General features: G+C 30.6%; 1 protein-coding gene across 1 annotated transcript; it reads left to right on the forward strand.

Annotated features, from left to right (window-relative positions):
* The first annotated feature begins 620 nt into the window (after window positions 1-620).
* LOC125072115 lies at window positions 621-10,383 on the forward strand. Its single transcript, XM_047682627.1, has 4 exons — window positions 621-729; window positions 1,655-1,851; window positions 2,557-2,721; window positions 10,207-10,383. Exons 1-4 carry the CDS (start codon window positions 621-623, stop codon window positions 10,381-10,383), a joined length of 648 nt encoding a protein of 215 aa, XP_047538583.1.
* Window positions 10,384-13,427: the final 3,044 nt, after the last annotated feature.

The following is a 13,427-nucleotide window of genomic DNA, read 5'->3' on the forward strand; positions in this document are numbered from 1 at the left end:
CTCGAAAATTACACGTCATTTTCTAATGACTCATAACCATTTAAAATTGGTTTATAAATACCTAAAAAGGTATTCTTTATTATTTTCAACATTACCTATAATACACTGGCATTACCGAAAGTGTTATAATAACCTCTTTAATTTATTAAGATTTTTTTTCAATTTATAGATAAGAAAAAGACTCGATAATAATAAGGAAAAGTACTTAAAGAAATGGCAATTTTATTTATTTATAATCACAATCTTATTTGTAATATGTACGCTATCTATTTTGGATATTTGGTTCTACAATCAATGTAAGTAAAATATTATTTCCATTATCCTTTTTATATTATATAATTGTACTAAAAAGCATTAACTAGTTTTATACAAAAAACATATCTCGGTCGACTGCCTAGTCATTTTTTATGATGAGTATGCTTTTTACTCGTATATATATTTTTGTAAATACACGACCTAACAACAGGGTAATAATCAAATAAAAATACAAAAGGAAATAATTTAAAAACGTTATAATATTAAATGCAATTCATTAATAATATTATTTTGCATTTTATTAATAAAATGCCTTTTCAGTTTACAACCCAGGCTTTTACTTAACTGGATTAACATATTTTATAATGACCGTTATGGAGTTGCAGTTTATGGCCGTTGCAATTTCTATCAATTCTGTATTTAAGGCTATAAATAAGAGCCTTCGAGAAATGCTTATGAAGATACACCATGAATGTTAGTATTTATTGCTTGATTAAGCCCTTTTACCTTCGGATATTTCATTAAACAAACTAGTAATTAATTATAGCATTACCATTAATCAAATCAACTCAGAGGGAACCGACCTATGTGGATTTCTTATCCAATAAAATCTCTGTGAAGGCATCGTTGATAAGTTTTCACCTATGCATCCGCTACTGCCTCTTCCCTGCCGTAACACAGCCGTAGCTTGGCAGAGCTATCCTTAGATTGCGAGAATAATTTAGCCAACCTCGTGTAAAGTAACGTCAAGCCACACTCCTCAAAGCCACCGGAAACAATCACGCGAGGTCCCCATTTCATGAAATCATGCTCTAGGGATTAGTCCTATTTTTGAAACCGGACGTTAGGGCTACTGAAGTGCCAAGACCTTTACCGTCTCCACGGAGTGGAATTAAGACTCCGGCTGCCGCTACGTCGATTTCTTCTCGACCATGTTTTCTTTGATACACTTTACATGAACTCAATCGTAGGTCGACTGATGTTACTTCAGTCTATAGATTAAAATTATTTCAAATATTTTATAATATTATCAGGACTAGTACTTTATCTTTAAAATTCACACTACATTTAAATAAGTTAAATAATGTAAAAACGTTTAAATAATTAGCCTGTTTACATACTAGCCGAAAATCATAAGAGGACGTATGGCCATCAAATACCAGTAAAGTCTATCAACGCAGCTGTAGATCTGATTGGAATGACTGACCTATTATATCCAAGTGAGATTTGTATTATTTACGATATATATTATAAAAACATTATGAATAATAATTAGAATTCCCATTGTCCCAATAATTTAACAAAACAATTCCTCAATACATAAATTTCTACGGTATGATAAATAGTTGAATGAGTTCTAATAAGTACATTAATTGTTGATACAATTAAATATTTGCAGATATTCGAACAATGCAGAGGGTAAATGTGGCGCATAAAATTCGCCAAATTAATCATTCTTTCGTCTCTACGAGTGAGGCTTTGAGAAATATGAACAAGTCCGAGGGGTTCATTTTACTTCTCCATCTCACTGTTTTTAGCTTAGATTTAGCCGTCACTGTCAATAACATCCTGCACTCGAGACATGTTAATGGTAATGTACCTCTGTCTTATTATATAATATTATAAAAAAAAAAATCCTATAGTTGAGAGAGCACTTTAACATATGCTTAAGATTTTATTGCAATCTTGCGATGTGTGATAATGATCTACAATACAATAAGTAATATTTATTGTTGGAGATCGTAGTAAAATAAATATTACGAAACAAAAGATTGTACCCAAATAATTTTGTTTCAGAAAAATATTCCAGAGATAACTCAAGAAATGTACTAAATAGTATGTGGTTAATGTATCACATGATGAGAATATTATTCCTTGTGGAACCATGTTATCGGACTGAAAATGAGGTACACATGAATAAATCAAAATAAAATACAAATCTGAGCGGGACTGCCGAGTTTTTGTTTACATGTTATGTGTAATTGCATATCGTAATGATTTAAGTACTGCATTTTTATTATTATCAATAAAACGGAAGATTTTTGATGTGGCGGTACAATTTGAAAAACGCTGACAATAACCAAAGCCATAAGCGATTAGAATATATTTTTATGAAACAAATGAAGTTGTATACAAATACAATTAAACCCGTACAAATTTTTAAATCCCAATTGAAATCATCCTCCTAAGCAATGGTAGACATCGCGCTATAAAATCCGTAAAAGTCTGCGTTTTCTTATAAAAAAATAGGTTACTGCCACTAAACGATTACCTCCGACATTAAATATCTATCAAAAACAGGTTTCCAATACGCACTTATTGGTGGGTCACATGATGTGCTACGTGTCCTCAGAAACAGACCCCTTACGAGATGAAGTAGATGATTTTTCCAATCAATTAAGGCTTAACGACGTATCGTATTCAGCTATGGGAGTATGCCATATCGGTAGACCTCTTATATCAACGGTAAGTGACCGACGCTACTCCATAGTAACTGGATTTATTAGTGAGAATGGCCACACAACGTAAAATATTGTGACTTCATAATATTTGTGTTAGCTTGAAATAACTTTTATTCTATGTAATTACACCTTATTATTTCTCCTACGTTGTGTAATATATACAAAAAGTACCCCAGCATAAATAATATCAATATGATCTACTAAGATAATACCAATACATATTAATATAATTTCAAAACTGCTTAATACCTAGTACAGAATACCAGTAATTATCGGCGGTATAGAAAACTATATAATCTTTAATGACATAATAACAACTAACATGTACCTCTATTGCAGATAATTGGAAGCGTCACAACAATAATAGCTTTCCTCCATCAGATCTAATAATTATTAAATGTAATTTTATCATTAATTTTGTTAATTGTTTTAAAATACGATATCGCTTAATATTGCTTTTGTTTACTTAATAAATTAAAATATTTTATTAAAGTGTTCATTATTTAATTTATTTACCATCAAAGACACATTGTACTCTCATATTTTTTACGTTACTCTGTCAAATGAACATGAAACAATATTATTATTTCGCAACTGGTTTACAACACTTAAGTTATTTCTAATTTGAAGCGTGTGTGCGTGTGACTACGAATGTTTTATTTTATAAGTATATTAAAAACCTAAACAGTATTTTCTGTGTCCTTGAATGAAACTAATTGCCTCGTTTAGCAAAGCATGTTATATTAAATACCCGGACGTTATAGCATTTAACTCGATTTCGTATCCAGAAGGAACAAACACAAAAAAAACGATACTAACAATTTTGGAGCAGAAAAAAAACTAATTGTAAAAAAAGTTATTTACGCAGTTGCAACCTAAAAATTGATATACAATAATTATAATATTAATGTTCGCTTTTACTTAAGAGAATCAATATTAATTTTAGAAATTACTTTAGATTCAAAACTTCAGTGTAATGAAAATGCAGATCAAAACTAACTGATGTTACATATTATACAGAGTGTATTGGAATACTACGGATATTTAAGCTGTTTTTATTCTTCAAAAAAGAGCTCTCTAATTTATTTCTTTATGATGTTTACTATTATGTAAACATATACCGAACTGTACCTTGAGATGATAGTGGTAATTTCAGGTCTAGATACGAAAATAAAAAAATAATAAGAGTGTTTATTCCAAGTGCCGCTTGCTTATTATTGTTATTTTAAAGCTTCTGCGCGTGTGACTGCGTGTGTTTTATATTATAAGTATATTAAAAACTTAAACAGTATTTATTGTGTTATTGAATGAAACTAATTGCCTCGTTTAGCAAAACATGTTATTAAATACCCGGACGTTATAGCATAAAGAGATTTCATTTTAACTCGATTTCGTATCCAGAAGGAACAAACACAAAAAACGATACTAACAATTTTGGAGCAGAAAAAAAACTAATTGTAAAAAAAGTTCTTTACGCAGTTGCAACCTAAAAATTGATATACAATCATTATAATGATATATTAATCAGCCGCCCGTCCCGACGTCGCACAGGTACAATAAGGGGTACAATATATATAGAAGTGTTATATTCATTAACAACATAAAAAAATGTATTCTTCCGGCTAGGAAAGGTTGAAATTCTAGGCTTAGTTTAATATTATACACATAAACCTTCCTCTTGAATCACTCTGGTAACTCATGTAAACCGCAACAAAATCCGTTGCGTAGTTAAAAAGATCTAAGGGTAAGGCAGACGGCAAGAAGCGTCTTTGTTTTATACAATAAAATGGATTAAAGCCGAGCGAAGTTAGAGCATACTAGTTATACATTAAGATAAACAGTCATAAGTATATCATCAATCATCGGATATTGTACATAATTACAAATAAAGATGGCATATGTGTAATGGTCCTTCAAATTTCTAAGTAAACAATTTAAATGTAAATTACATCAAAATCGAGTTTTATATCCATGTGTAAGAAAGCTAACGTGGAATTAACAGCGGTCCCAGATAAAGTCACCCAGGTATTGTCGATTTCGTTTTTTATAAAATTCTAAAATATATGGTTTATCATGGAATCAATAATGGTTTAATTCGATTAGAGTTCGTTAAGTTGTCGAAATTCCATAATCATAATCATAGACGACAAATGGGCCACCTAATGGTAAGTGGTCATCACTGCCTTTGGACATTGGCCCTGTAAGAAATATTAACCATTTATTACATCACGCCAATGCGCCACCAACTTTGAGAACTAAGATGTTATGTCCCTTGTGCCCGCAGTTGCACTCGTCAGCCACCCTTCGAACCGGAATACAACAATACTAAGTATATGTCGGTAGAGTATCTAATGAATGGGTGTAACTATCTAGACAGGCTTGCACAAAGCTCTACCACCAAGAACAGCTCAAGAGCTACCAACCAAACAGAGGAAAACAAGGTACTGAAGTGTTTTTTCTTCGCTTTTTAATATTATTATACTAATGAAGTGATTAATTGATAATTTAGATTTTATATATAATTATGTTATTAATTAAGTAATTAAATTTCCGTAAATCTAATTTCATCTATTTGTTGAAACATTAAAAAAAAGTTTGGTTAAGAGCAAGCATTTTCGGAGATTAAGAGAGATCAGGTCCAAAGATAATCTGTTTAGTGTAAAATCGAATTAGTGGGTCTCCCGCGAAACTTCGCGAATATTCAAAATTTTTTTTGGAATTTCGGAACCTATGACAGCTTTTCATTTCATTGTAGACTGATTAAACCTCTGCTAAATGAAATTTTGAATATCAAATACTATACATTAGCTCAGTTAGAATTGGAGTTTGTCTTAAACAATTTAATTTTGTTTATATTTTTATTTTCTTATACAGCCGTAGTACCGCTCTCTAACGGACCAGTAACTTTTTTCCGCTTTCTAAAATTAATTCTTTGTTAAATCGTAAAAATTTAGTAAATTTAATTTAGTAAATTTAATTTAATTTAATTTAAAGAGTCCTTTTTATTTTTCTGCACATCTACGGTTGGAGCTCTTTAAAATGAGACCATAACCGTTTTTTATATGCAACTACCGTCCCATAATCACTGCGACAAAAATCGGCTTACACTATTAATATATAAAGAAGATTTAAAAACGATCCAGTGACCGATCCTGTCCACTAGACGCCATTACAACATTGTTTTCTTTTTAAAATGTCTCTTCACATTATAAAACAAACAAACAAAATAAGTATAATGAATGTTATTATTTATAATTGTTGATGTAATCAAATACAACTGCATTAAATTTCAAGATATACGAGTACAGATAACACGAATAAAGTGAAGTCTTAATGCTTAAACAATTTATATTTTCCACGAAGCATCCATCTTTGTTTGACGTATTATATGTGGATGTCATTTGTAGTTTTTATATTAATAATATGTAAAATTGAAATATTCTTATATTCAATTAACTAAAAAAGAAGATTTTGTCAATCTAGTGACGTAGGAGACACATCTATACTAATAAGTGAGCAGACATTTTTGCTAAAACTACTTAGCCTATAGGCTACTACTTACTTACCTGCTATAGAGTTGTATTTTCCAGAATAGATATGGCATACTCAAGGGATCGATACTTGATGGACGACGATATATTCGTAAAAATGATGCAGATTTCCCGTTATTTTTGCATTGCTCCAGTGCAATTTACGAAAACTCACACACATACGATTTTGTGTATATCGCGTTTATTTCTGGTATATGGAATTGTGTGCACCACTATATTCCGTTAGTTGTTTATTATAAATAATATAATGTTAAAAAAAGGAGACTATGATAATGAAATAGCACTTAAACTTTGCAGATACAACGTACATATGTAGTGTTATTATTCAACTAAATAGTATTATTGGGGTTGAAGGTGATACTAAGAATACAACTTTTATTTTATTATTTGCACACCTTGGCGTAATGACGCTACTGATTAACTACGGTGTGTTTTATGGCATAAGAAGAACAAGAAATTTTATGTACTGCGTTCGTCAAATACAAAAGGTAATTTATTCGTTAATTTAAATGTAAATGTACAAAATATATGACTAAGAATTCTCGGAGTGGTTGTCAAGAAGGCCAGTTCTTTTGGATAGAAGCTTAGAAGAATATAAGTATATCAATTTAGTAAATCACACGATTTCCTATTTTCTCTCACCAAGATCGTAAAAATCTGTGGTAGGTAGCTTCGGATTTGAAATAAAACAGCACCGCACACAACCCCGCAAGAGCGCGTGCGAGAACCGCGACGTCAGTTCTTAGCCTATAATTACTGAATGATTACAAATACTGACACTATAGAATAGAATTTAATTGTATTAGAAATTTGAATATTTTACTACAATTTTATTGTTTTTTTCAATTATATTCTTATATATCTCTCTCTATCCATAAAATAGATAAAAAAAAGAATCGGTACCACTTATAGCAGCAAGTACAATATATTGAAAATATATGCAGTTATATCGATGATAATAATGACTGTATGGACACTTGGGATTTTTGATATTTGGTTCTACAATCAATGTAAGTAATATTTCGATTTATAAGCTCACTGAAGATAAGTAATCATTTTTCCAAAGATCTAGAGGAATAAATATGAACGAAATTAATAAGAATAAGACCAAAACAATGACTGTTGAGGATTTTTAAAACTATTTTCCTACAGTTTGGATAATAGTAGTATTCTGTTAGAAATTCTAAACTCACCACAGAACATGAACGTGAATTATCTGAATGTGTGAACTATAAAGTCTGTTTTATAGTTCAAATTCTAATATCATAATTATGATATTAGAATTAATCATGCCGAAAATGTAATATTTCTAAAAGGCCCGAAGTCAATAATATTTAATAATAGTAGGCGTTAATCTGTCATTCACGAAGATATATTACACATGAGCTAGTAGCGATAAAATGACGGTCATTGCAGAAAGCATAGGGCCGCCTAACTAAATAACCGTACAAACACGAATCTGCAAAATATATCCTTGCCGTAAATAGCCGCCATAAGCGTTCCTAGAAAAAAATTAAAATGTCTCAGACATAAAATGCTACAAATTTTAATAACTTGTGTAAAAAAATAGCTATCCATAATATATATACATATATGTAAGAGATTACTTAGTCCTAGTAGTATAGTATAGCATTAGTAATATCGGTATAGTCTCATAAAACAGTATATTTTTTTTATTTCAGGGTATACGATACGCAATTATTTCCATTACACAGTAATTACCGTTCAATTCATGATGGAAGTTCAATTTTTTGTCATTGTGATTTCTATTAACTCTGCGTTTAAACTTATAAATAAAAGCCTTCAAGAACTGCTCATAAATCATCATTTTGAATGTTAGTAGTTTTCAAATATTATAGAATCAGTTATTAGTGCAAACAGCAAATTGTACGCTTAAAATACAATCTGTTAAACCGTATTAGCAAATGTGATACAAGCTCTTAAATGCAGGACGGTATTATACGAATAGTACGCCAATTTTTTCTCAATATTTCTAATACTTTGCCTTTCATCTGATATAAAATGTTCAATATAATTTTCATTTATTTTTATACCAGCCGAAACACGTCATACGAGATCTGAAATTTTCTTGAAGGCTTCTGACTTAAAAATACCAATAAAATCTATTAACGCAGTTATAGATCTGATTGGAATGAAAAAACAGTTATATCCAGGTAAGGATGTTATCATTTAATAGACTTTCATGTTAGTAATATTTATTATTGGATCACAACTCCATGAATAAAATGAATTGGTGTTTAATATAAAAATGTAAAATCAAAATAAGACTTATGCAAATACGCTCTTAAACTTTTGAGTCAACGAATGAACTTTGACGTAGAAATTAATGTATCGGCAGAGTATATTATTGTTTATTTATTAGTATATTATATACTAGATGTGCCCGTGGATTTATCTGCAGCTATTTCAGTTTGAAACTGTAAGAGTCTTATTGTTACTGAAATAAAGTAAAATGTTATTGATTCAAATAATTATCTATTACTGTTACAAACAAAAAAATCTTTATTCATAATATTATTATGTACGACTCGGTCCGCACGGTCCACGCTAAAATACTTTTTAATGTAATAATAAAATATCCCTTATAATAGTCCGTAGTTGTTTTTAATAATTCTTATACCATTTATAATCCTTCTACCATAATTACTTCAACTTCAATAGCATTGGACTTTCATACAAGCCATCCCTTGTTTTAACCCCGAAATGGGGTTGATTTCTAAAAATACTAAATATACAATTATTAGTATACCTCCACACCATCTATAGTGCATACATTTTAAATTTCAAATCTGTTACTTCAAACAAAACATAGGACCAAGCCCCGTTTTATTCCCCTAGAGGTGGAGTTTCGCAAAATACACCCTGCCTACCTATACCCCATAAGAAACCTACCTGCCAAATTTCAAGTTTGTAGGTGTTATGTGTTGTGTGTGTAAATAATATTATACCTTTTTTTAATTAAATCGTAAATTGAGAGTAGAGTACATACGGTACAGGAAAGAGCTATTAAGTAATTTACTTGATAATTTAATATTAATATCATAATCCGCAATTCAAGTATTGTATTCCTTAAAGTATTTATTGTAACAATACACAATTCTTTTACAGATTACAAATTTATGCAGAGGACAGTATTTGCACAAAAATTACGTAAAATAACACATTGTTTCGTTTCAACCAGCGAAGTTTTGAGAAAGATAAACAGATCAGAAAATTTCGTTCTAGTTTTACATCTCGCTATATTCGGTTTAAATTTAGTTGTGACCGTCTATAATGCCCTGCGCACGTTATACGAGAATGGTAATTTACTCGTTTATTTCAAGTATAAAAAAATATTTTAGATGTAAATAAAATGAAATCGTTGCCAGTAATTTCTCCAAAAATATTTTTCAGACTCTACCACGTACAACTTTAGGAAAATACTACAGACCGTATGGTTTATTTATCACCTCTTGAAAACTATTATGTTCGTGGAGCCGTGTTATCGGACTCAAAAAGAGGTATTATCAAATAACGTTTAATTTATTTAAAAAATATGGGTAAGTAAAATGAGATTTTAGAGATTGTCATACTACTTCGTGACCATAAGTGGTGACTTGTGATCAATACGATTCGAATTGTAGCACAAATAACAAAGGAGTACAGTAATGGATAAATTTACTAAATTATCATCTAATAAAATAAGGTCTTCTTTTATCAGAGCATACCGCAACAGATATTTCACATAAAGTTTTTCTTATTACTTACCTGAAAATAACCCGGAAACTAGAACTAGCTTCGAACTGAAGATAAGAAAACAGATCACGAATATCTCAAACATTATTATTACTTTATCACCGATTAAATATATATCACATGTAGTGGTAAAATAAAACATTAACATACAAAAATTTCAACATATCTCTTTTGACATATAGGTTTCCAATGTACGCTTCTTGGTGGGTCGCATTATGTGCTACGTGACTTCTGAAACAGACCCTGTACGAGATGAAATTGATGATTTTTACAAACAATTGCTGCTTAACAATACATCGTTTTCAGCTATGGGAATATGCAACATCGGGAGACCTCTTATATCGGCGGTAAACGACTGATGTTATTTTGTTGTTATTAAATATCGTTTCAAAATTATTTAGATATTACTCAAATTGAAAAAGACAAATCAGTAATTAACTTACCTTCGTAAATGGCTTTTCTGGCTGGAGCTTCATATTTCAGTCAACTTTGCCAACGTGTAAAAAGTTCTCACTCTAACGATTAGGCAATAGGCTATGGCAACTCTTCTCGATCATCAAGTGGGTTTTCTTATTGTCCAATGGGCTATGTGAATGGACACCAGTTCAGAAGTGCGAACCAATCGGTACCTCGCTCCTCGTAGTTTTAGAACCACGCGTTTTTGAGATGCTATCAGAAGACCGACTTTGCAGATCTAACCGATAACAATGTCAACTCCAAGCCCGGAGAGCTCTTGGTACTCTTAAAGACCTCCCAATAAATCCCCAATTACTAGCGACCATGAACTGAAATAACTTCTCCTTCTTCTTTTAATATGAACTTCTGTGCAAAGTCCATATTCATTCTTTTAGCATCTGTACTAAAATGTCCATTGCAAATTTTGACCAAAAACTATTATTTTTCTGCAGTATGGAAAACTTTTAATATTGTAATTTTTTTTTCCAGATTATTGGAAGCGTTACAACAATTATAGTATTTCTCTATCAGTTTTAAATATTACAAGTAATTTTACCATTTGATGTAAATTTTAAAATCTATTGTTCGCGCCTACAACCATTTAAGGGAGCAGCAACTCCTTAAGAACATTTTTGCTATTTTTTATAATCAGGCGCTTCATAGTTCTACATACAATTATAATCGCACCAGTTTTCTAAATCTACCGACCACATTATTTTAACTTTTATAAAATGTAATTTCTATTCATTCAAATTATTGCTGTGTCACTTCTAACTTTGCACTCGAACCGTTGTACACCTTTCTAGTAATTAAAGGCAGAATCAAGAATATTTTGGGTTTAATTTCAACAAAATTCGGCTCCATAGTGTTCACTACGAAACATCTATGCATGCTTAATAAACTTATTAAAATACTTGTACGAGTTTATTGTATCAATTATCGTTGCTCTGACAAATAAATTCACAGTAAGTATCTACAGTGTCTTTTTTTAAAGTTGTATATGGTTGTCTGAACTTTAAATAACACAGAGAATCACTCCCAGGAAACAAAACATTTACAAATTAGCGCCACAAAGGATACTTTATAACAATATTTAAGACGACTTTTATTTCTCATCGCATGTTCTCAACTCGGAATAATAATTAATATATTGTTAATGTATCAGACGAAAGACTAGACTTACAATCAAAAATTAGTTAGTAATACTAATAAAAATGTATAAAAATACTTTAACGACATACGTGAACTATGTCATTTCAGGCATAGATTTAGCCTCTATGACGCAAATATATTTACCAAGAACGTAAAAGAAACCTAACCACAGATTATGCTAACAAAAAAAAAATGAGCCTGTAATCTCGACCTTACCTTTTAATCTCCATCGTGTGTTCTCTATCTCACGTGACATTGGTGAAATAATCTTTGTCCTTCCGGCACAAATAAAAGCTATAAAAAAAGGACCATAATTCCGGAAAAAAACCAAGATATAGTTGAAAATTGTATATTTAATAAGATAAGTGTATGTTAATAGAAAAATCTCCACCGCTTCCACTTAACAAGGCTAGATATATTGAAACTGTCGACTATACTACTTACAACACTTTGTATCCATCCATAATACGATCCAATAATCTGACACTCATAGGAACATTTGCACCTTATACTAAAATACCTACAGAAGCAAGCACTCACTTGGGTATATATAATGAAACTCACCCTTAAATATATACCTAAGTCTCACGTAGGAAGCACAGTGCGGGACAATATACATTTTTAGATAAATTTTTACATTTGAGAAATATAAGGTTTTTATTTCGCCGATTAGTTTCAGGTCTGACGTATTTAATTCCGAACTAGTGATAAGTGTATTACTTTCATATTGATTACATTTTAACTTTGACCTGAGTTGTATTAGAGGGAAGTAAAGTCGTTGAAATATATTCCGATCCCAAATCATGGGAATTACGGTAGTAAGAATAAATGTAGCAATATAACAGATGAATATAAATTAGTTGAGTCGAATCTCTCTGTTTTGAAGATAAAACATTTCTTGTTAATATATTCAGATCGATCTCTCAGTCTTTCCAATAAATATTTATTAAATTAACCTATTAATAAAATTTCATATAATAAATGGTACTGTAATGTAAGCCTGTCCGCTTAAGCCCATGTGGTTTTATAAACCGGATAGTGCGTTGTGTAAATACTTTTGACCTTGAAAATAATCCGCAGCCTCCGCATACGATATGAAAAAAACATATAAGCTTTTGAACAATTTTATAGATTACCGATCCCATAACGAAAATATTTATAAATATATAAAAGGAATTGAGTTCCATTATATATATACAAGTTAGCACGCGTGTCGCTCATCTTGTACGCGCTACTCGGCAGCGAGATGAGAAATAATTACAATCCCGAACAAAATCACATCTAATACTATTATTTTTCTTACACATCAAATAATACTTTTACAGGCAAACCGCTGCCTAGATTTCAACTCTCTGGTCCATTAGCATAAAATACGTAACATACAATTCGAACTTAATAAAAAATATTAAGGCGACTGATTTTATTTAAAAATAATCAAATACATTTCATCTCTAGACACGTTATTTTCAAACAAAACTAATTCCAAAACTGCTACTAAGTCATGAAATTAAATATACATATATATTTTTTAAATAGAATTTAAAGAATGAGACCGAAGAATCTTAATAACGATAAATATAGATTTTTCTCACGCCCAAAAACAAATGCTTAATTTGAGTAGACACTCAGAATCACTATTTAAGATAGTATTCATCGATATAGATTCAGGATACATCATAATTTAATTGTATTTATATATCGTATCTGTGAAAATTTATTTCATTCAACTGGTGGTTTTACATTTCATTTAATCTTGTTACATGACGATTCATTAGACCTTCTTGAATCAAGAATA

The sequence above is a fragment of the Vanessa atalanta genome, chromosome 20 (genome assembly GCF_905147765.1).
Source record: "Vanessa atalanta chromosome 20, ilVanAtal1.2, whole genome shotgun sequence".
Taxonomy (NCBI): domain Eukaryota; kingdom Metazoa; phylum Arthropoda; class Insecta; order Lepidoptera; family Nymphalidae; genus Vanessa; species Vanessa atalanta.

Excerpts from the sequence above, each read along its gene's own strand:
- LOC125072115 (XM_047682627.1), top strand. The coding sequence starts at position 621 with ATGACCGTTATGGAGTTGCAGTTTATGGCCGTTGCAATTTCTATCAAT. Across the intron at positions 730-1,654 it reads TATGAAGATACACCATGAAT|ATATTCGAACAATGCAGAGG; the intron begins GTTAGTATTTAT and ends AAATATTTGCAG. Across the intron at positions 1,852-2,556 it reads CGAGACATGTTAATGGTAAT|GTTTCCAATACGCACTTATT; the intron begins GTACCTCTGTCT and ends TATCAAAAACAG.